The sequence below is a fragment of the Telopea speciosissima genome, chromosome 4 (assembly GCF_018873765.1).
Source record: "Telopea speciosissima isolate NSW1024214 ecotype Mountain lineage chromosome 4, Tspe_v1, whole genome shotgun sequence".
Classification (NCBI taxonomy): domain Eukaryota; kingdom Viridiplantae; phylum Streptophyta; class Magnoliopsida; order Proteales; family Proteaceae; genus Telopea; species Telopea speciosissima.
Genome location: NC_057919.1, coordinates 65,975,665 through 65,999,403, shown reverse-complemented (window position 1 = coordinate 65,999,403; position 23,739 = coordinate 65,975,665). Strand labels below are relative to the sequence as shown.

The window sequence follows — 23,739 nt, the reverse complement described above, 5'->3', positions numbered from 1 at the left end:
CATTGCACAGTCAATGCTTTGACTATGCTGGAGAAGTCAAACATTTACAAAATTATGGAGGAAATTTTATCATGTTCATACATTGCTGCTATACTATGCCTTACTTTGACTGTCCAAAAACTCACTTCTAGTTTTGGAGTGCATCTATTTTTTAAGTTTTCTCTTTGTTTGAGAACTCTAATGTGGGGACACATGCTTTGCGATCCATATGTTTGTGAACTGTTAATAGTGTTCCAACCGCTTATCCCAAAACCTTGAGCTGCCAAGGGGCCACAACAATGTATATCAATACATTACAACAACCCCTGCACATGCAGGTCCACACGCACACACAAGGCTTTGCACTTAGCACCACACGCACACACAAGGCTTTGCACTTAGCACCAAATGAGCACAATCAACATGTAGGGCCACAACAACGCATAACACAAACCCCTCGCACTTACCAGGGATAGAACACCCGTCCTCCTGTCTCTGATACCATGTTACTACTGCTTATCCTGAAAGCTCGAGCTGTTAAGTAAGATCCACAACAATGTATATCAACATATTGCAACAAATAGTATGATTTTAAACAAGCATTTACTTAATGCATTATGCTTTCATATGTACTTAATGGAGTAGTGTAATTACTAATTTCTCATATACTTCTATAGTTCTATCCTCATTTCCACTTGTAAAGAACTTTATAGCATGTCAAAACATATGATCTTGTTCATCTGTGCAGGAAATTGATTTGAAGAATCACAAATGGGGTCATTATTTTATTTGCGGGTAAGACATGGCACTCTAACAGAAACTGATACTCTCTTGCTGCATGCTATGCCGCATTTTCTAAAAGTTAGCTGTTCAACAAAGTGGAGTTTTCACAAATCACTAGAATAATCTGTTTGTTGCATTTTTACTAGTTGTAATTCTTTTATATGTATTAGATGTTTTGTTCGATGATTTAAGTTTCATGGTTAGGGTATCAATTTCTGTTTATACCTTCCATCTCCTGCTAAAAAAGCAATAATCATCTTAGTTGCTGAATGAAACAGCTTCAATAACAATCATTGTACCGAAAGCTTCAAGCTATTTTCTCAATCTATTTTGTTGTTTCGAGCCTGTAGTGACATTCGAACTGAACAACTTTAAGTGCCCGACAGTGCATGTCTTGTTGAACTACATAGAACATAATTAGTGTATGTTTTGCACTTGCTTATGAGCAGAATGTAGCTGTGATTTCACAAAGTTAGAAAATATTTTTTGACATTTTATATTTTATATTATATTTTAGAAAAGAGAAGAGGATGATTTTCAAATACGAGGTCGATGACCATTGTCAGTTAATGACATTAATTCTTTCTTTTATTTTAGATTTCTCTTTACCAAAATTCTCAACTTATGTTCTTGATATTGACCTTCCCATATTGGTGTCTATTACCAAGAACTATAATAAATTAATGTAAGATTATCTGGGCCTATTCTCCTATGACTGGTCTCTGTTAATGCAGGTACAAAGGATATTATGAATTTGCTAAATCGAAAGGCATAGATGTTGGTGAACCAATTGGACTTGATGTCCTTGTTGATGGGACAGTTCCTACAGGTATTATTCATTGTCATAGCTTTATAGTTGGTTTCTCAAGGAATAAGATCTAATTCATGTGGCATATTGTTCTTATAGGTTCTGGACTGTCAAGCTCGTCAGCATTTGTTTGCTCTTCTACTATTGCTATAATGGCTACCTTTGATGTGAATTTCCTAAAGGTATTCCGTTATCCCCTTTAAGTTCTAACTACCACATTTATGGTTTTTCTAAGCTTAAAACATCTATGCCTTCAAAATAAACCAGAGGCCGAGCTGTTTCTGACTGCTGGTCACAGTCCATTAATCGTCAGTCTGTCTGGTCTAAAATGTGATCTTAAAATTAACAAAAAAAGGAGATAGAATAAAAAGGGCGTACCCAGTGCACGAGGTTCCCACCACTGCGGGATCTGGGGAGGGTTCATAATGTACACAGCCTTACTTCCACTTCGCGGAGAGGCTGTTTCTCGGCTTGAGCCCGCGACCACTAGATCACAATTGAACAACCTTATTGTTGAGCCTAGTGAATTGGCAGCTGGACCTGGACAAGAATCTGCCACTGGGTAAGACAAAAATAACACATGCAATGATACTTTAGTAAAGATGGAACCTCTCCTTACTGGACCTTCTAAATCATCCACTATTGATTTGCCTTATTTTGGTGTAAGGGAGAACATCTTTTGCAACGAATAGAGAAATAGACTTGTGGCTTCTGTTTTGAATTCTTGAATTATTTTGATACTTATCCATTCTTCTTTTGTAGATCAAATAGGTTTTTAGAGAACCTGAGGTATTCTGTTGCAATAAACACTGGTCTGAACCTACTTAGGAATAAAAGAGTCTGAATTTTTTTATAATTGGTTCCCAACAAGCCCTTAATTTTTTTCTTTTTGGGTGATGAATTTCTACCGCGTTCTGGTTTTCAGGGAAATCCATTTGCTATAGCATCTATTATGACCTCATGAACAGATTCAATCTAGGTCCCTTCTCTATTTCTCTCTTTCTATATATATATATATATATATGTGTGTGTGCATGTGAAAATTTGGGTTTTTAAAGGATTTGCCTTGGGTGTTTATAATTCATAATCGGTGTTTCATATTAATACAATTCCATGTTTGATGGCAAACCTAGTATTTGTTTGAATTAATCATTTTTCCTTTTCTTGTATTTGTTTGAATTAATCATTTTTCCTTTTCTTCTTTTTGATATTTTTAAAAACTTTTTTATATGTTGTGTCGTAGTGATTCCTTCATCTTTTTCTTTGCTCTGTTCTCTTTTTTTATTATTTTCTTTTGAATACATTCAATAGATGGCATACTATTTGTGTGATCTCAATTTTCTCAGGGGTTCCCTGGTAGTCTATCTCAATTTGCTATGGGGTTCACTGTCTGGTAGTCTATCTGAATTTGCTCTGGGGTTCACTGCCTAGTGGTTAAGATTTTGCTCATCACTACATTTGTTACCCTTTACCAATGATCATACTTTCTTACTATTTATGGAGAAGATTTGCACTTTTAACTTTCTTACCGTGCACTGGCTGATTGTTTATTTGATACTATCTTGGTTGTGGCTTGTTTAACAGAAAGAAATTGCCCAACTTACCTGTGACTGTGAACACCATATTGGAACACAATCTGGTGGTATGGACCAGGTGAGGATATCTCTTATTAGCTTCTTAGTGTTTTTTTGTTCTCCTTTTTTCTTCTCCCTCATGTGGATAGACAAACATAATAAGTAGGTAATAAATGGGCTACACAGGTCAATTTCAGTTTGGTCGGTTGAACTTGAAAATGACCTGTTTGCTTAATGACTATTTCTGGTCAACTCAAAATAGAGTCAAACCCACCCTAACCAACCAACTTTTACAGAGTTCGACAAACACACACTTTTTAGGGCCTTGACCTTCCTGAACAAACCTCCCCCCCCCCCCTCCCACCCAAAAAAAAAAATATCATCACCTAGGGTAGACATTCGTCCTCCTTAGTCTGTTCCGGTTGTTGAGATGAAAAAACACGATAGTGCAGACTCCACGTGTATAGACATAAACAGGCATAAAAAAGAGCAAAACTAATTTGGTATGCAAGCCAGCTCAACTCTAATCAATCCTGGATCACTTGAAGTATGGGATAACCCTGCAGGCTGCAGCTCCAATTAACTGATGCTTCTTTCAGTTAGTTCTTAAATCCCCTTCAATAACTTTAGGTTCTCTGGTAGAACTGTGGAAGATTTGGGCCGACAGTACCCACATCAGTAGTCTTTGCTGACTATCATCAGGTACCTCTCGGGCTAACTAGCCTCTCCTTTTTGAACTTTGATGGCAGAAATATTGAAACATGCATAACTTGTCAAAAGTTATGAGAAAGAGGTTCAGGTCCATAACCTCCACTCTGCTAGCAAGTGTAGCCTTATTTTAAATCTTCTCCTCCAGTTTCATGGGGAGTTCCTTGTGATGCAGTAGGTGGAATTGCAAAATTGTGATAGCCCATGGAGATATTTATCTTTTTGAAATAGATCCGTTCCTGCTTATCATGTTTATTTGATCTTCTTTTTTTTTAGTAATTTCCCATTGACTTGATAAATTCTGATTCCTGTATCAGTTTCAAGTTCCCCCTCTATAGACTGAAAAGCAGTGGCATGATTTGCAAGGCAGATGTATCTGATTCCATATGATCTCAATCAACTTGGCTGCTTATTGTTCCTAACTAGTATTTTCATTTTGAATCAACAGCTTAAAAGCTTGTGATGTGGGGTACTGCTTTAATGTGTCTAGACTTGCCTGATGTTGAAGTATAATTAATATTGTTCTGCAATGGGACTTAATTTGTATTGCTTTACACTGCCTTAGTTCATGAAGGGACTCACTTCTTGATTATAGTTTTATTATTTCCCTATACTGTCTGATTTATTCATTTTTATTAATTTCCGTATGACTGGAAACATTTCTTATTTGCTGATTTGAGTTCCAAAATTTATTGAGCCTCGTCTTGTTTTATTGACAGGCAATTTCCATCATGGCCAAATCTGGATTTGCAGAATTGATTGATTTCAACCCAATCCATGCAACTGATGTGCAACTTCCTGCTGGTGGATCTTTTGTGATTGCGCATTCCTTGGCAGAATCCCAGAAAGCAGTAACTGCTGCAACAAATTACAATAATCGTGTTGTAGAATGTCGTTTAGCAGCTGTAAGTTTTGATTTCTCATCGCAGAAATGGAAAAACAGTTTTATTCAGTGTCTTGTATTTTGAACATCATAGTCTGTGCCTTGATTTCATCGAGAGTTTATTTTTTTATGGGGATATGTAGATTGAAGGCTACATCTGGGAAATTTTACCCTTCCATCCATATTCTTCTAAGTTTTTTTTTAGGTGAATAAAAAATTCATTACCAAAGAGAGAGAGAACTACAGAGACCCCCAAGGGGGAAAGAAAAAATACACAAATACACAAGCTAACCCAACCTCAAACAGGGGAGGTGGTCGGCTGAAGAGTGGAGAGGGGAAGGCCCCAGGAAACAACAATATGCTTGTTCCTTGGGGTGACATTACAAGGGGAAGTAACAGCAGTAAGCTTTGCTTTAATGTCAAAGGAGATGGAGTCCCAAATCTGGCTAAGAGGCCTAGAGTTGGAAGTCCATTTCCTAATATTTCGCTCCATCCAGATCTGGTTGATGGTAGCACAAAAAGCCAGTTTACCAATTGTATCACAAATCGTGGAGCCAGCAAAAGTGATGTCTATCTATAACCATTCCCTTGAGAAATTGATATTCTTCTAAGTTTATTGTTGCAAACAGAATCAACTAGTCTTAGCCCTCCACCCCTTTTAATCAATAATTGAATTTATCCTAGCAGGTCCCGTTGAATTGATGCAGTATATTTTCAAGGGATAGCTTCCAAAAGTGCTGGCATATCTAGGATTAGTGTTTGAGAATATTTGAGGAAGAACTAAATGCTAGCATATCTTTTTGAAAGGATTTTATGTCTGCATCTTTGGGGGGCTAAAAATTGTGTAAAGAAATTTATAATGGGCAAATAAATGAGGTTTATGTGCTCAATAAGAGCAAGACATATGGCAAGTTTGATGGTGTATGGGAGTTGATTGGGTGGTTAGTTGATATATGTAACACTGTAACAGGTTGAGACCGTTGGGTATGGAAAATAAATCCCATAAAATACATCCAGTCCCACAGACTCACAATCCAATTGTAGGACAAGAGTGCCCTTGGCCCAAGAGATGTTAGCTTTGAAATGGATCATCCTGTTCAGATGGTTGGATTCTCTTGACTTTTCAAACCAGATGGCCAGTCACAGTGGCCACTGCAAGTTAATGATGAGGCTAAAACTGTTTTATTAGATAAACGTATTGCAAGACTGGACCTGCATCACCCTTTATAAAGTATAATGGTGCCCTCCAGCCCTCCAGGGCTGTTAGTTCAGTGAGACCCACTTGTCCCCCCTGGGGATCCACCTGGAAAATGACCCCCCTTTTGCTGGGTCCTGCCTATGTTCTGACCTGGATCACAAACAGGGAGAACATAAGGAAATTACTCCTAAGTTTTAGGAATCATTTATTCATCCAAAAACAAAAAATTCGTAATAATTAAACAGTAAGAAAATAATTTACAGGGGGATGACCCCTTCTTCTCCGGCATGACCCCTCCTTCTCTGGCAGCCCCTACCGCTGCCTGCTCCTTTGCTTCATTTCCAGCCTCCCCCTCTTCCTGCCCCTCGGCCTTCCACTCTGACCCACCCATCCCTGTTGACGACTAGCCTACCTCTGTTGCTAACCCCTGGACCTCTCTCTTCTCCGGCAGCACTTCTGCGAAACCTGCTGGACACCCTCTCCATTTTGTTCCACCTACCTCCGTTGATGATTCCAAGATTGGGTTCTGCCCCAGAGGGTTACTCGACGAAGAAATCTCAAAATGGCAATGCTGCCTAGTGGGGCATTTCCTTGGCAGTTGCCCTCCTTACCATGTTGTCAAGTCCTCCCTTCTCAAGCACTGGCGAGCTGCTGGCGCTGTATTCATCTACGTGCTTTCAAGTGGGATGTTCATCTTCAGATTCTCAGACGATTCCGATAAAACTAGTGCACTGGAAGGTGGCCCCTGGCAGATTGGCAAGAAGCAGATTTATCTCAGGCAGTGGGACCATCGATCCTCTCTCAGCAGGATTGACCTCAAGACCATTCCAGTCTGGATTAACCTACCTGGTCTCCCTTTCCATTACTGGTGCCCCACTGGTCTAAGCATCATTGGATCGACCATCGGCAACCCCCTCTTCTCCGACGAGCGCATAAGAAAGATGGACAGTCTCTCCTTTGCTCGCATTTGTGTCGAACTGAATGCTGAGAACCCTCCCCCCGACTACGTCACTATCCAGGAAGAAGATGGCCACTCCTTCTCCCAGCGTGTCCTCTACGAAGGCCTACCCCATCACTACTCCTCCTGTAAGCTCTTTGGCCACACCTTTAAGAACTGTGTGCCAGGTCCTCTCTCTTCCAAGTCGAACCCGTCGTCCCCGGCTCCTGTGACTCTGGTCGAAGATGGGACCTGCACTGAAGACCTCCATGCTGCTTCTCCTCCGTTGGTAGGGCCTGCTTCGCCTATGGCTGTCATGCCTTCTGCGAGATCTACAGACCTTGGAATCCCCATGCCTAGCCCATCTCTTGCAATCGCGGCTTCAGAAGACACCTTGACCGACTCCATCCCTACTGCGATTACGGGTCTGCCATCGGTGGTTTCCATGGTGTCTTCCATGGCCGAAGGGCCCAAAACCCCCTCTCGTGGTTGGAAAAAAATGAGGAATCGCCGCCGGAGAAATCTTAGGGACCCTGATGAAGCTCCTACCCTTGGCGAAGCTCCAGTCCTTGGTAAGATTCCCGATGCTCACCTACCTCGCTGCCCTCCTGACGCTGACCACAATAGATTTGCTGCTCTCATGTGTCTCGATCACGAAGCTGACTGTGGCATCGCTGACTCTCTGGCTCCCCAGGACCTCAACGAAGACCTGCATCCTCCCTCTGCAAAGCCCCTTGCAAATGGCCTTTTGCCCCTACTTTGTCCCCCTTCCATTTCCACTAGTAAAACCACAAACCCCTCCACTGACCCCACCTCTTCTATCTCTTCCTAAAAAACCCATCTGACTTTCCCACGTGGTCTCCCCACACAAAACCCCTCTCCCCCTGACCCACTCCACTTACCACCGCCTCTTGTCGACCCGACCCAGACATCCACCTCCCAAAACCACCTATCTCCTCCTTTCCCATTTAACCCTGTCCGAACCGAACCAGGACCTGCTCCTCTAACCGGTTCAATTGGCCCCTTCTCTCCCCTGGTTTGGTTCCCCCCCTTGATAGATTATCGCCTCCGGCCCCGTAGTGTCCCACCGGGATCCAGAGTTAGTTCCTCCAATGGTTGGTTGCCCCCTCCTCCCCCCCTCTCATGATCCCTTGGACCATTTGGAAAGTCCATGGGCTCAATGCTTCGGCCAAGCAAGCTGAAATCCATGTCCGCCTCAAATCCACCAAATCCCTCCTTTGCTGCCTCCTTGAAACCAAAATGCTTGAGCAAAATTCCACTCTCTTGCCCCCTCTTGGTCCTTCCTTTCCAACTATGATCACTCCCCTGTGGCCGAATATGGATTCTTTGGGATCCCACCAAATTCCACATCTTGGTCTCCTCCTCCTCCTCCCAATTTATCCATCTCTCTATCTCAGATCACCTTCGCAATCATCTCTTCTTCTTCACCATGGTTTATGCCCTCAACCGTCACCCTGATAGGATCCCTCTCTGGGATGACATCAGATCCATTTCTTCCTCTGTTGGTTCCTCTCCATGGGGCATTGGATGTGACTTCAATGTTGTCCGTTTTAGCCACGAAAAAGTGGGTGGTTCTCCTATCGACCACCAAGCAGTTGCAGCCTTTAACTCTTGTCTTGAGGACTCTGGGCTTAACGACCTCAGATGGTCGGGTACTGATCTCTCTTGGCACAACAAGCGCTCTGGCGCTGACAGAGTTTCCTGCAAGCTTGACAGAGTCCTCGTCAATGATCCTTGGCTTTACTCTCTTCCTTCCTCTTACGCCTTCTTTGACCTTCCCGGTCTTTCTGACCACTCCCCCCATTTCTCTCTTTGTCCTTCCTTTCTTTTCCTTTCCTTCGGTTCTAAACCCTTCAAGTTCTTTGACATGTGGTCCTCCCACCCTGACTTTCTTCCCCTTGTCCAAGTTGCCTGGAACATCCCAGTTCAATCCTTCTCTTCCCCTCTCCTTGCCTTCTCCAAAAAGCTCAAAAATGTCAAGATGGCTCTCAAAGCCTGGAATTCCTCCACCTTTGGCAACATTTCTTCTCATGTTTCCTCTTCCCGGGACACCCTCTCCTCCATCCAGCTTCGCCTTCAGTTTGACCCCCTCAACTCTTCCCTCGCTGAGGAGGAGGTCCTTGCTGCTTCTGACCTTGCCTCCTCTCTCTCCCAAGAAGAAAGCTTCCTTAAGCAGAAATCCAAGATTAAATGGCTTGAGCTCGGAGACTCAAACACCGCCCCCGCTCCCTCAAAGCTCGCTCCAACTCCAATTCCATCCTCTCTCTTACCTCCTCTGATGGCTCGATTCTCTCTTTTGTTAATGCCATCAAAGCCGAAGCCGTGAACTTTTTCACTGGTAGCTTTTGCCCCCCCCTCATCCACCCATTCCCCTCTTCCTATTGACCTAATCAATAAATTCATCCCCCCCACCTCCTGAACTCCCTCAGTTCCATCCCCTTTGACTCTGAAATCACCTCCGTTGTTCGGTCCCATAAGGCTAGCAAAGCCCCTGGCCCCTGGCCCCGATGGGTTCAACATTGGCTTTTTCTCCGCCTGCTGGGACATCATCGGTGTTGAGCTCATCAGTGCCATTAAAAGCTTCTTCTTCAACCCTCATCAGATCCAATACATCAACCATAACTTCCTTTGTCTCATCCCCAAGTCCTCTGGTGCTTCTTCAATGTCTGACTTCAAACCTATCTCCCTCTGTAATCTTCTTTACAGGTTCATTGCCAAAATCCTTGCCAACCGGCTAAGCCTTGTCATTGATTCTCTTGTCAGCTCCAATCAATCCGCCTTCATCGCTGGGAGAAGTATCTCAGCTAATATCATTCTTTGCCAGGAAATTGTCCGAGGCTTTGACCACAAGGCCCACTCCCCTGCTGCACGCTTAAAAACTTGACATCTACAAGGCTGTTGACTCCATCCGATGGGACTTCATCTCCCAAGTCCTCCTCAAGATGTCCTTCCCCCCCATTTTTGTCAACTGGATACACTCCTGCATTTCCACTCCTCGCTTCTCTGTCCTTCTGAATGGCAGTCCTGCGGGTTTTTTCCCTTCCTCTGTTGGTATTCGCCAAGGCTGCCCCCTCTCTCCTTTTCTCTTTTGCCTGTCCCTTGAGGTCCTCTCTCGGAGCATTCAGTCCAAACCAATCTTTGCCTCATCTCCCCCATCCCTAAATGTAAGTCGACCAACCTCACTCAGCTTGCCTTTGCTGATGATCTCATGATCTTCTCAAAGGCTGACCCTCTCTCCATTGAGTCCATCATGTCTTCCCTCCACCTTTTTCAGGGCCTTTCTGGTCTCCGCGTTAACCTATCCAAGTCCCAAATCTTCCTTGCCGGAGTTTCAAACATCACCAAAACCTCCCTATCCTCCCTCACTGGCTTTACCATTGGTACCCTCCCAGTCCGTTACCTTGGCCTCCCCCTCATCCCTGCCAGACTTTCGCCCCACCATTGCTTCCCCATCCTGGATCTCCTTCGCAAGAGGTTGCAGCTGTGGAAAGCCAAGCTTCTATCCTATGCAGGTCGCCTCGAGCTCATCCAATTGGTGCTTCAGTCTTGTTACATTTATTGGAGTGGTGTTTTTGGCCTTCCAAAGGCTACCATCAAGGCGGCTGAATCTATTATGTGCGCATTCCTTTGGAAAGGTGTGGACTCTGCCAGGTTCCTTCAACCCATGAGCTGAGCTCCCTCTGTGTTCCCAAATCTGAAGGAGGCCTCGGGCTTAGGAGAATAAAGGATGTCAACATTGCAGGGTCCATCAAGCTTATTTGGAAGATTCTCAACAACAGAACCACCATTTGGACTTCTTGGGTGTATGTTGGTCCCCTTCGTAGAGATTCTATTTGGTCTGTTAGCCCCGGGGCCGACTCCTCCTGGGTTTGGCGCAGGATTCTTCAGGTGAGGCATCTAGTCAAGGACCCCATTTCGTGCAGGATTGATGATGGTTCGTCCACCTTGCTTTGGTTGGACAAGTGGCACCCTTTGGGTGTCCTATCTTCCATTGTGAGCCCCCGTGATATATACTCCTCCGGGCTGGACAGATCCGCTCATGTTGCTGCTATTATCTCCAAAGGTTCTTGGGCCCCGCCCCCTCCCCCCCCCCTCGCAGACCTTTGGAGCTCCCTTCCCCCCATCCCCCCTGGGCATCGCGGAAGAGGTGACACAATTTTGTGGCTCCCCTCCCACTCGGGCAGATTCAGCTCTCACTCTGCTTGGGATTTGGTTAGACATAGAGCGACCACATGTCCTTGGCATAGAGTTGTTTGGTTCGGCAGCCACATTCCTCATCATAGCCTCACCACTTGGCATGCTCTGGCAAGCTGCCTTCTTACCCAGGCCTTCCTTATTTATCGGCATATTCAGGTCCCTTCCAGTTGCTGTCTCTGTTGGAATGGGGCTGAAGATGTCGATCACCTTTTCTTCACTTGCCCCTTTGCCTCGTTCATCTGGAGCCGGGTTCTTCACCATTGCTGGCCCGGTAGGCGCACTCCTCTCCCTCTTAGCAGGGAATGGATTTGGATCGACATGACATTCAGAGGGAAGTCGATTTGCGACTCGGTTGGCAAGATTGCCTTTTGTGCCACTATCTCCCACATTTGGATGGAACGCAACCTTAGAAGATGGACATCCAACTCCCGCTCTCTCGACATGATTTGGAAGGCCATCTTTTTTTATGTTTCATCTAAAGCTAGATCCCTCCCCCTCATGGATGTGAAGGATTCCCCAAGGAACAGGCTCATTGTTGTCTCCTGGGGCCTCCCTACTTCCATCTTGCGCCCTAACTAGCTTCTAGTTTCGGCTTGTCTGCCCTAGGGCTTGTATATTCCCTCTTTTTCTTTGCATTAATATTATTTTTCATCCAAAAAAAAAATCCTAAGTTTTATAGCTAGGAATTTATCATGATTTTGGTTACCAAGTTGTGTTTTCCTGTAAGTTGGTTGAAAATGAATATGATCCCAATAGTTGAAAACTATTGTGGTTGTGTCGAATGTATTTAAGCTCCACTCCTGAGAATTGTTGACCTTACAAAGGCTTCTTTCTGGCGTAAGATGGTACAAATCAGTGATTGTTTATTAACAGAACTTAGGCATGACCTAAAGTTTATTTGTATATTTTATATGATAATCGATAGTGCACTGATATGAAGTTCAGAATACTGAAAATGCAGTCGTGTATAGTTTCTTTCATTTATTAAATGTTTCTAAATCATTGCAGTACATAGAGGCACGATTTGATGAAAATAAAAGATTGTAGAGAAGTATTTACTAGGTAGTAGAGTAAGTTTTGTTTGTGAAGAACGTATCCTGTTCTGTCATGGAAGTCTTCTACTGTCACATGAAGGATTGGCCTGGCAATTCCAAGCTGTCCATCTGAATGAGTACTTCCTGGACTAGCCACATGCCTAATGTCTGAGTCCATGTTAGGTTCATAACCCACCACCAATGTCACATTTAAGTTTTTCCTGTGAATAAGATGAAGAATTTTGGGGAAGCGTGACTTGTGTCTATGAGACAACAGCCCACCCCCAAAGGACAATTCGGATACTCATATTACAACATAAGGCCATTGAATTCTCATGGGGTTTAAAAATTGTTTTTCAATTCAATAAAGTTAAGAAAATGATTCCCATTTTCGTTTGGTAGAAGCTAGTGGGCAAAAAGTCTCTACAGGATAAGTGTAATGGAGAAAGCCTGTGAACCATTTTTAGCTCCTAGTTTCTCACTTCATCTGCAAGGTATAGAAATTGTCTATAAACAAGTGCTTTAGCACGTTTTGTTTAAAATGTTTACCTGACGTTGGTCACTAAATATAAGTGCTGGCTTGGATCTCAACACATTGTTGGGATTGGCCATATTTCAGAAATAATGGATTTCTTTGTATAGATCTCCCTATTTTTGCAGCAATGAAATTCTTGGCCGAATATGGATTTTGCATTCTTCTTTTCTTGACTATGTGTAATTCTGAGCATTATGGTTTATGGTTCTTGATATTCTTCTTAGATACGTGAGAGAATCTTCTTGATAATCTTGTTTAAAGCAACTCCAGCTTAGCCAATAAATGTAGGGGGAAAAAACAACTTAATATGGAGTGGCCTCAGGCGAACAAATATTGAAGCAATTCAAACTTACGAATACCTTAAGTTCTGTCAACAAATATTTTCTCTCCCTCTTTACATTATCCAGCAACATGGCATTCTCACTGTTATATCCATGCATCTTATAAAACTGAAGCATGCCATGGTCTTAAAGATGAGCATTGGTTTGGTTGGGTGTACAATTGGTATTGCCAATGAATGGGAGTGGTCTGACCTATCATACCCATTGGATCAGCTTTTCCAGTGTTATGATTAGGTTTTCTTCTGAGTTGATTGACCAATCCTTTGTTTGGATCACCTGATATGGAATGATCCAGATCTGTATCTCAGCCTTTCAGGCACTATTCGATCTTCGACCAATGCTTAAATTCTTGCTCATAACCAGCTAGACTTTGATTATGGGCTGATTAATTTGTTCAGTAGGACATTGTGAGGGTCAACAATGGTCCTAAATTATCAACAATGCATTTTGTCAAAACTTCTGCAGATTGTTCTTGGCATAAAGCTTGGTATGAAACCACTGGAGGCAATCTCCAAAGTGAAAACTCTTTCTGATGTTGAGGGATTATGTGTATCTTTTGCCGGTACTCATGGCTCTTCAGATGCTGTCCTTGCAGTCAAGGTATGTATCTATTTTTGTTATTCCTATTGTCTTTTGATTGCTTGAATTTTTTTCTATATTATATATATATATATATATATTTTTCACCTTATAGTACCAATTTATTATTTCCATGGTTCAATTATCTATAATCTCAAATGATTTCTTTCTCTTGCTTCTTGAACTATTGTTAGTTTGACTTGATTCATGGAACTTCATCGAACAAGCTCTACCTGGTGTCCACATTTCACTTTTAAAAGAAGATGAAGCCAAAGTCCCTGATCGAAGGGAACTATATGCTGCTATGGTAGGCCAGTGCGTGAATGAGCAATGGATGAAATAGAACTGATTGATAACACTCTAAGAGGATGATGTGGGTTGGACTGTTATGGTTCTCTGAATAGTCAGCTTGGATTGTACCTTAATGGAAAATAAAGAAAAGGAAAGAAATGAAAGAAATAGGAGAGACAGAGAGGGATTGATGAACCTAGGTACCACTTAGGTTGTATAACTAGTACATTTAGCTCAAACTAGTTTCGTCGATTCAATTTATAGGTGAGACTACAGCCAGTTTAATTTATCAAGTTCTATTACAAATGAGCCTGAAAGCACATATCTACAGGTGAGACTTAACTCCAGGTTACCTAATCATTTAGAAGAGCTAACTCTTTAATGGCACTTGGGAACAAAATTTGTTGGAAATGTTCCTAGTTACCCTCTAAAGCCACACAAACTACAAGTTCCGTGCTGTTATTGAGAAATATTTTATTGCATGCAAGCCCTGGATTTTTATGTCACTGGTCAAGCTGTGTCCCTGAGCTGACTCATGTCTGGAACTCCAAATTACAAATCGTATTCTTTGACTGTACATTGCAAGCAAATTTATTACATGACCCATGAAGATGACACTTGAGACTCTACAAATCTTTGTATTCACTTGCACATGAAAGTTGTTAAGTCCATAGTTCTTCATCCACTTCTTCACCCCCATCCCCTCTTCTGCTTTTAAGACAATAGTAGTTTATTTGTTATAAACAATTGATTTTCACTTTAGGAAGCATGAGGGGTATTTCCCTAGTGGTTCCCCTAATATTACTTTCTCTCAAGGGGGTAAAAAAATTTGGATTTGCAGTATTTTTTTTTTATTTGGATTTTCAGTAGTCATTTTTTTTGGGTGCAAAAATCCATTTACTATTGTAGATATTCTCATTACTTTTAATCCTCTTATTCTACGAATCCATTTTTTTTCTCTCTGCATCTTTATTTGCTGTTCCTGTCTTTCTTAAAGGAATTCTTGAATGAGGAGCCATATACAGCTGAAGATATTGAGAAAATCACAGAGGAAAAACTTCCTTCAGTCTTGGGCAATGATCCTACTTCATTAGACGTGCTAAGAGCTGCCAAGAACTTCAAGTTATATCAGGTATTTCATTGTTTGTGAGCCCTGTTCTGCAAAATACTATGTTTGATTTGATATTCATTTTAAATCTTGCTTCCTCTAATTCCCCTTCTATGTGAAGTCCTCCACTGAGGGATTTCCATTTTTTGTTTAAACAAAGTGATATTTCATAATAGGGAAAAAGAAGGCTTCCAGGCTGCGTGATCCCACCCCCGTTGGATGCCCCATGCTGGTGCAGGGGCCACACAGCCTGGCAGTGATCCCCCTCCATAATATTAAGTTCTCTTCTGTTAGCGCATGTTTTACTTTTCTTGGTTTCTGGGAGTTTCCCCTCATCTTTGTGTAAGGTCCAATTCCTATTTATTGAAATATCTTTAATGATATACATCTGAGGAGTGCAGACCATCTCTCTCATTCTTTGGATCATCTTAATTTCAAATACTATTTGGCAATGTAATAACTCTCTGGGTGGATACCATCTGTCTATTTTACTTCAATCATGAATAGTTTCAGAAATTTTCATTTAGCAGTTAGCTTTATCTGGAACATGTGATCATTTAATTGCTAATTCAACATGCTATTGGGCAGACACTTTTTTCAAAGTCGTGCTAATTATGATTGATGTTTTTGTTTTAGCGAGCCTCCCATGTATACTCTGAAGCTAAGCGTGTTCATGCTTTCAAAGACACGGTTTCTTCTAGCCTAAGGTGCTTTTCATTTTAGTACTCCAGTTCATCTGCTCCATATTGCTTGTTCACGTGCACAATATACTGTCAGATTCCTGTTTGTCTCTTTAGCTAGCCTGCAAACACTCAGCATGTCTATATTACATATATGGACATGTTCCTGTTGACTCCCCACTTGTTTAAGATTGGGATCTCTATTCTGGTCATAGCTTCCAATCTAGTCCCCTACTGTGGTTTCCTCTTGTTGACCAAATATTATATCCAATTTCATGAAAGACGAATAATTTTCTCCAGGAATGATGTCACCAATAAATTTTGAAATCTATTTATGATTCTAGTAGATGCAGATAAATTAATGAGCATCAAGGAGGGGGTTGAAGTTACATTTCATGTTTCTCAAATTCTGACTCTTAGCTTCTGTGCTGTAGTGATGAGGACATGCTAAAAAAGCTTGGTGATCTCATGAATGAAAGCCATCACAGCTGCAGTGTTCTCTATGAGTGCAGGTAAGTGTCCAATTTTCCATTTGCATGCATGATTCGGATTTATATAAATACAAATACTCACCTTCTGTGGCCATGAGAAGAGATTTTGCATAATTAATCCACTCTTGGGCAAGGATATATCTAGTTGCACAGATGCATTCATGACTTGTATATTCCAGTTAAGGAGATACAAACAACTATATTCAACTAAGTCGTATCGCAACTACTTAGGGTTGCCTACATGTCATGTACCATCATGAAACTTTTGACACCTTAAGCTTGCACCATATTACACCTCAACTATTTGGTACTTCCCCTAATTTCTTGCATATGTTTCTAATTCTGCCCCTCTTCAATCTCAAGATCAGAAAATTTGTGTCTTGGTTCCCAATTCTTGCTCTGTGAAGCATGGCTGGTATCATACCAATCTTACAATTTAATGGTGTGTGCCAATCGCACAGGATGCTAGAAAATGCCTCTCTCCCCTTCATTCAGTCTTATTCCTATCACACTCTTTTGGTCATCCACATAGATCTCGGATGATTAAAATGAGTACATTTGTGTATCTCTTGGTCATGAATCTTAATTATTTCCTTGTTTCCTGTTTATGATTAATTTTGTCTTTGTCGCTTCCTTGAAACCTTTTTTTGGTTCTAGAATATGCTTTGGTAGTCTTTGCTTGTCATTAACACTTCTCTAGCCACATCAATCAACTTATGGTTATAGCAAATACAAATTTGAATATCCCCACACCCCACCCTCCATGCCCCCCAAAAATTTTAATTAATTCATCTATGGTCACAAGATGGTCTACTTTAATCCCATCCTTCTTGAGGTGCTTGTGCATATATTGCTAAAACAAGTTCAATATTATCCTGTTCTTTTAATTCCTGTAATTTCATCCTTGGGATCTTCAACAACAACAAAAAATTCAGCCTTATCCCAACTTATTGGGGTCGGCTACATGGATCCAACAAAAAAAAAGTAGGGAAACTAAGGTCTGAACAAAAGGGGAGTGAAGAGATGGGGAAAGAGATGAAAATTGGAAAATGACAAAAGAAAAATGAAAGATAAAGCAAGAAGAAAGAGGGCACAGCCCAGAAAGTCAGAAGAATCTCAGCTAAATGGGATTTGGTACATGGATCTGATGCAGATTTATCACCAAACTGGGCTTCTTTTATTAGGAATAAGTCTAGGGTTGGGTTACATACATGTTGGGCCTTTGATCCCATGGGTTTCTAATGTAATAGGCCACTTTTATGGACCTAAAATATGGGTAAATGGGTTGCATACGGGATTAGCTCCCATACACAGTTTTATTTCCATACTTAGCTTTTTATTTGGTGTTTTAAATTGAACCAGTTCAACCAATGGTTCAAGTAAAGTGATTTTATTACTTTTTTCTTTTAGTTGTTTAGTTGGGCTGGATTAGGACTCTATTTTGAGTCTATTTCAATTTCCTAGTCAGTTTAAGTTAGCTAATAGGTTAAGAATTGGGTTAGGCCTTTCCTTTTCAGTGTCTAAGTCTATTTTTGAGTCTTTTATATAAGTTTGTAAGGGAGGCCAGCATTGAATACGAATTTGATTAATAAAAACTCAGCTTTATGCTTGCTGCATTTGTTGCTGCTGTTGCTCCTTGAGAGTGTTGCATTCTTGTGGGTATATCAAGGTGGAAGGGATTAGTGGATCTCCAATCGATTCCTTGCATCGTGAAAATCGGGAGGGCTGCTACTTATCTCCTTGCATCATGAAGATCGGGAGACCCCATTGTTCATCTTTAAAGCTGCTGCCATTGAAGATCTCTTCAAATCCAGTAAGTTTGAATCTGAACTTTGTTTAAACCTTCTTCTTCTCACTCCTACCCTAACTAGGATTCCTTCATAACTTAAAATCTGTCCATTAATTTCAAACCAAACTTTCAGCATACATCCCTTGCATCATTATTGATACTCGATCCAAGTTTCATCAAACCCCCACCACCCTAAACCCTAGAATCCCCTACTCCTACCTCCATTAGGAATTGTCTCCAATAACCTTATCTTGCTGTCCAATTCATCTAACCTACTTCCATTCACTCAAACATCATAAAACCTATACCATTAGACTTCCCTACACCTGCCTATCATTACCATATAAGACAACCCTAACCTAAACCTAACTTAACCCTAATTTTGACCTAAAATTCAATTCTGCCCAAAATTGCAGAATTTCAAAACTCATCCAAACCCTAACCTTTTTATACGATATAGCCCTCTAGACCTGCCCATTAATACCCTATAAACCCCTTTCCCAATATCCAACCCTAATCCTAGTTTTACACTTTTATCCTAAACAGCCCCAAATCTGCCTAATTAGCAAACAGTTTCAGGACTCTGATCTTACCTGGCTCCTATTAGGCCTTGCCTATATAGGAATACATTAGGATCATTGCCCTTCAATAGGCTCTATCTGAGGTCATACTTGGCACAAGACCTAGACTATGCATGTCCTTCCTCACAACTTCTCCTATGGTAATATTAGGCCTGATCCTAGTTCTTTTAGCTCCTACAATCGGAATCATATCACTCTTTACTGGGGCGTCCCTAGGCCTCCGTTGAACATGACAATACCACCTCAAACGACTCGCTCGCAGTTTGTCGTTGATTGGGGCAACTCCCAGGTAAGCTCTAATACACTCATTCCTAACTTTATCCTTCCCAGTTTTTCTGCACATCTGTCTTAACATCTTTGGGATCTTCATCTATGATTATTCCCACCTGCTTTTTTATTATCGTCTTTAGTTGCAACCCATCAGTCCTTAACATGTCCTTAGATTCTTACTGACAAGCTACCTTGACTTTCCTCCTCTCTTTTTTTTTTTTGTTGTATCTACCAACACCATTGTCTTTGGATTGACTGGTTTGCTCGCACAATATGGGAGCCTTACATTCAATTCATTACTTCCAAGGGATGCCCTAGCTGATCCTTGGTGGATCCAAGGGAGGCTTTGGTATAAGGTTGAACCAGTGAAATTTCATGATTCGTGTTCAAATTGTTTGGCTAAAGGTCTTAATGCTATCACCAACCTGATATGGTTATACTTTTCTCTGGGCTTGGGACTAATTGAGTGTAAGAATAAACTCAGTACATCTTTATATGCATCACTTTGTGTATCATTGAACATACAAATGCATTCATGAGTAAATGCTCCATGGATTTACAGCCAAATACTGTTCATTTGCCAAAAATAATTGTACCTGACAGTGTAAAGGCAAAAAATTTGTTATGTTAAAAAAAAAAATCACTTTGCTTCTATATCTTCTACTAGTTATTTTTTGTTTCTACAATTAGCTGTCCAGAGTTGGAAGATTTGGTAAAGATTTGTCGGGATAATGGAGCTCTTGGAGCAAGACTTACAGGAGCAGGATGGGGTGGATGTGTTGTTGCATTGGTGAAAGAGAATATTGTCTCACAATTTATCCACAACTTGAAGGTTAGTCATGGGTTTCTTAGACTGGAAATTTTGCTTGCAATAAAATCTGTGATGCGCTTCACTTTTCTCTGTCATTGACGTGAATTTTGAATGCTTACCTACTTCAGGAATTGTTTTATCAATCAAGAATCGAAAAGGGGATTATCAATAAGAATGATCTTGGCCTCTATCTGTTCGCTTCCAAGCCATCTAGTGGCGCTGCAATATTTAAGTTCTAGTTCCCTGTTCCTCTTTCTCTCCACTCCAACCCATGGTTATAGATATCGGTTTCGTCAAGATTCGAATCCGTCTCAGTTGATGTCGAAACCAATATGTATTGGCCATTTCGGATGGTTTTACCCTCACTTTTTAATAAAAAAATTTGTTTTTGAACATATATATTAAACAAAAGGAGAATGGATATCGATCGTTACCTTCATAGCGTGATATCCACAACGTAGTGGAAGTGGATCGAAGTGTTCTTGATTGATGTCTGAATGAACAGCGAAGCGACTTCCTTGTGACGGTGCACTCGATAGGTCCAAAGGCAATGCTGGAAGCCTCTTGGAAACACAACCACTCTCAATGGGAGAAAGAGAGTGACTGCCTCTTAGAAACACAACATCTAATTTTTGCCTCCTTCTCTCTCGTATATATAATAATTAGTAAAGTTGCACATGCAAATGCACGTGTTTGCTTTTTTTTCATGTATGAATCGTCGAAATGAACACCCAACATTTTAGATGTTTTACTTAAATAATAAAATTATTTATAACAAATATTACAGTAATCTATTTTTTCTTTTATTTCTTTAAAACTTCTTTTCATTTTAGAATATATACATTTTTAATTATGCCTTGTAATATATATATATATATATATATATATATTTTATTTCTTTAAAACTTCTTTTCATTTTATAATATATACATTTTTAATTATGTCTTGTAATATATATATATATTTTAAGATAGGATGTTATTAATGGCGAAAGAATTGAATTTAGCTTTAAAACCGTGAGAAAACTAAGTAGTGAAACGAATGATACCTTAATTTTTATAAAAGAATAATTAATGCAACATTGCGAGGGGTTTTATCATGGATAATATTGTAATATTTTTTTTAAGATAATATATTATTAATGGAGGAAGAATTGAAGTTAGCTGAAAATTATAACAATTAATTGAGGGGGGGTTTATCGATCGTTCAAGGAATAATGGATAATATTGTAAATTTTTTTTTGGTAAGATAAGATGAGATTATTTTATACATTGGAAAGTGGGGTTTTATAGATTGTTCAACGAAAAATGGGATTATTTTACTCTCTTTCTAATTTCTAATTTTTAATTAATAATTAATAATTAATAATAATGATCTCTTATTGAATTTATCTAAACAAACGTGAGAAAATTGAGTAGAGAAACGATTGGTCCTATAATTTTATAAAAGAATAATTATTGTAACATTGAGGGGGGTTTATTAATGGAGGAAGAATTTAATTTAGCTGAAAATTATAACAATTAATAATTAATGAAGGGTATTTTCAAAATTATAACAATTAATTGAGGGGGGGTTTATCGATTGTTCAAGGAATAATGGGTAATATTGTAAATTTTTTTTTTGGTAAGATAAGATGAGATTATTTTATACATTGGAAAGTGGGGTTTTATACATTGTTCAACGAAAAATGGGATTATTTTACTCTCTCTTTATAATTTCTAATTTCTAATTAATAATTAATAATAATTATCTCTTATTGAATTTATCTGAAAAGACATGAGAAAACTGAGTAGGGAAATGATTGGTCCATTAATTTTTATAAGAGAATAATTAATGTACCATTGAAGGGGTTTATTAATGGTGGAAGAATTTAATTTAGCTGAAAATTATAACAATTAATAATTAATGAAGGGTATTTTTTTGGGCTTATTGATATTGTTGAAGGGTATTTTTGGTAAGAAAAGATTTGCCATAATTTTTGAGTTCCTACATTTATAATATAGTATGATATTGGGGGACCACAATGTGGCCCCCATCCTCTAACCCTAACCCTAATGGGCCATCTTGACCCATAGCTTCCCCAAGTGGGTGCAGGTATGGGCTTGGGTCCAAACCCGATTTGATTACAATATATATATTTTTTTGGTGGAAGTTTTTGAACATATTAATCCCTAGTAAGAACCGTTCCACCAATACAGAATCAAGCAGGTTGTTTCACCCAAAAAAAAAAAAAAATCAAACAGGTTGCATCGGGCATGGGCGGACAATACCAATACGAATTGGGCGAGATTGACACCGAGATTTATAACCATACTCCAAACCAAACCAACCCCCACCCCACCCCCCCCCCCCCCTTCAAAAAAAAAAGGAAAGAATTTAACATTGTGCTTTAGTTTATACTTTGTAGATCTGGTTCTTGTTTCAAAAACCCAGTTATAACTTTTGACAGATTAATAAAAAATTATTTTATAAATTTTTTATATTGATTTTTAAGATAGAAGATTTAATTAAAAATATGATGTGAGGAGGCTAACATTGTTAACTCTTATTATACTCATTCAAAATAAAATTCAAAAAAGAAAGATAAGAAAAGGGAAAAGGTTGGCGTGTACATTTTTCCCACATTTTCTTTCCCGGAGTATACGGCCCTTCTTATACAATCATAAGACATTTTCTCTGTTATTGGCTTGACGTGGAAGATATAATTACTTACTGAGTTGTGTGTATATTCCTTACTCGAAAGAAAATTTAGGATGTTTTTTGAAAATTGCTTAGTTTGATTTTGGTTTGTGTTGAAGATAGATCCGCTACTGGATCAAACTAAAGAAGATGCAGCTTTGGTTTTTTCCAGTTGTGACATTTGGTTTAGCTTCGATTTAAAAACTATGCTCATGATAGAGGTTCATGCCTTGGCACTTTTCTAAATCGAACTAGTTTTAATATCCTTTTATGAAATACAATCATGGTATAGGATTTTTAGTTACTGAATCTTTGGCATGATTCAAAAAAATTTGAATATACCCAATTCATAAAATTTTAATTTGGATGGTCATGAATGCACATAGATATCTCGTTTTTTTAAAACAAAATTTTCCTTTTAGTCACTAAAATGCAAATGAACAATCAACATACACCTCTTATAGCTAGATCCATAAGATTTTTAAATAAAAAGCTCCGAAAAACAAATATATTTGGAAATCTATAAATTTTCTTCCTAATTCCATTTTCTAGGATTTTGGCCGATTCCATCTGTTTATTATACGAATCAATGGAGAACAATCCAGTAACTAATCCCAAAATTTTCCATTGGTTGCAATGAAATGGTCAATGATTGATTTGACCATTTTGATTTCTAAACACACAAATGTCAACCATTGTCATTAAAGGCTGATTGCTTGTGAAGAAAGTCTACTATAAATCGAAATCTCTCACTATGTTTTGGATCAGGATAGTCTCCAGGGAGCAGGGAACGCTCAGGGCACTGCTAGCTGTTGGACTGTGCCACACATATCCCTAGACGTGCGGCACAGCTCAACCACTGGATGCCCCTTGGCAGCACCCTAGGCGCACGCCTCCCTGGAGACAAGCTAAATTCCTTTGTTTTATATCTTGTAGGTTGTTAATATGTTGGTACGTGGTTTTCTTTCTTTTTCTTTTTCTGACCTTTTATTTCCTAGGATGAGGCATTACATGGAAACCCCTAAGCCCACACAACCCTTCCCCCCACCCCCCAACCCTTTACAAAAAATATATATATTAGATTTGGGATCATGTTGTTTGAGGTTGAGGTTGAGGTTGGGATGGGGGTGGAGGAAGATGGAGGATGTGGGGTAAAGGTGAGGGTAGAGGGCGGAGATGGATATGGACAGAGTTGAAAATATATTTAGTCTTTAATAGAAGGGAGTGTCTGAATGACACCTCTATCGATAAATTTAGAATATGACTTCCACAGAGAGAAAAAAAAAGAAAAAAAAAAGAATATGACGTCTTCTTTTAATTGCTTCTTATCTTATTTTCAAAAGGTTTTTAAGATAAGGATATAAAAGAGTTTCCAAAAACAAATTGAAAATGACATATCAAAAGGTGTCATTGTTACGTATATGTTTTTTAGTACGCATGTAAAACGATATTATTATCCTCA

General features: G+C 39.8%; 1 protein-coding gene across 1 annotated transcript in view; it reads left to right on the top strand.

Moving 5' to 3' along the window:
- LOC122660528 (galactokinase-like) overlaps positions 1–23,739 on the top strand; it is a 33,794-nt gene that overhangs the window by 4,095 nt on the left and 5,960 nt on the right. Inside the window, exons 3-13 of the mRNA XM_043855871.1 lie at positions 728–774; positions 1,497–1,591; positions 1,670–1,752; positions 3,155–3,223; positions 4,572–4,757; positions 13,464–13,598; positions 14,866–15,000; positions 15,613–15,683; positions 16,091–16,168; positions 19,478–19,619; positions 19,727–19,858. Of these exons, the coding sequence (XP_043711806.1) occupies positions 728–774; positions 1,497–1,591; positions 1,670–1,752; positions 3,155–3,223; positions 4,572–4,757; positions 13,464–13,598; positions 14,866–15,000; positions 15,613–15,683; positions 16,091–16,168; positions 19,478–19,619; positions 19,727–19,837 (1,152 nt within the window). The 3' untranslated portion in view covers positions 19,838–19,858. The remainder of the gene's footprint in view (positions 1–727; positions 775–1,496; positions 1,592–1,669; positions 1,753–3,154; positions 3,224–4,571; positions 4,758–13,463; positions 13,599–14,865; positions 15,001–15,612; positions 15,684–16,090; positions 16,169–19,477; positions 19,620–19,726; positions 19,859–23,739) is intronic.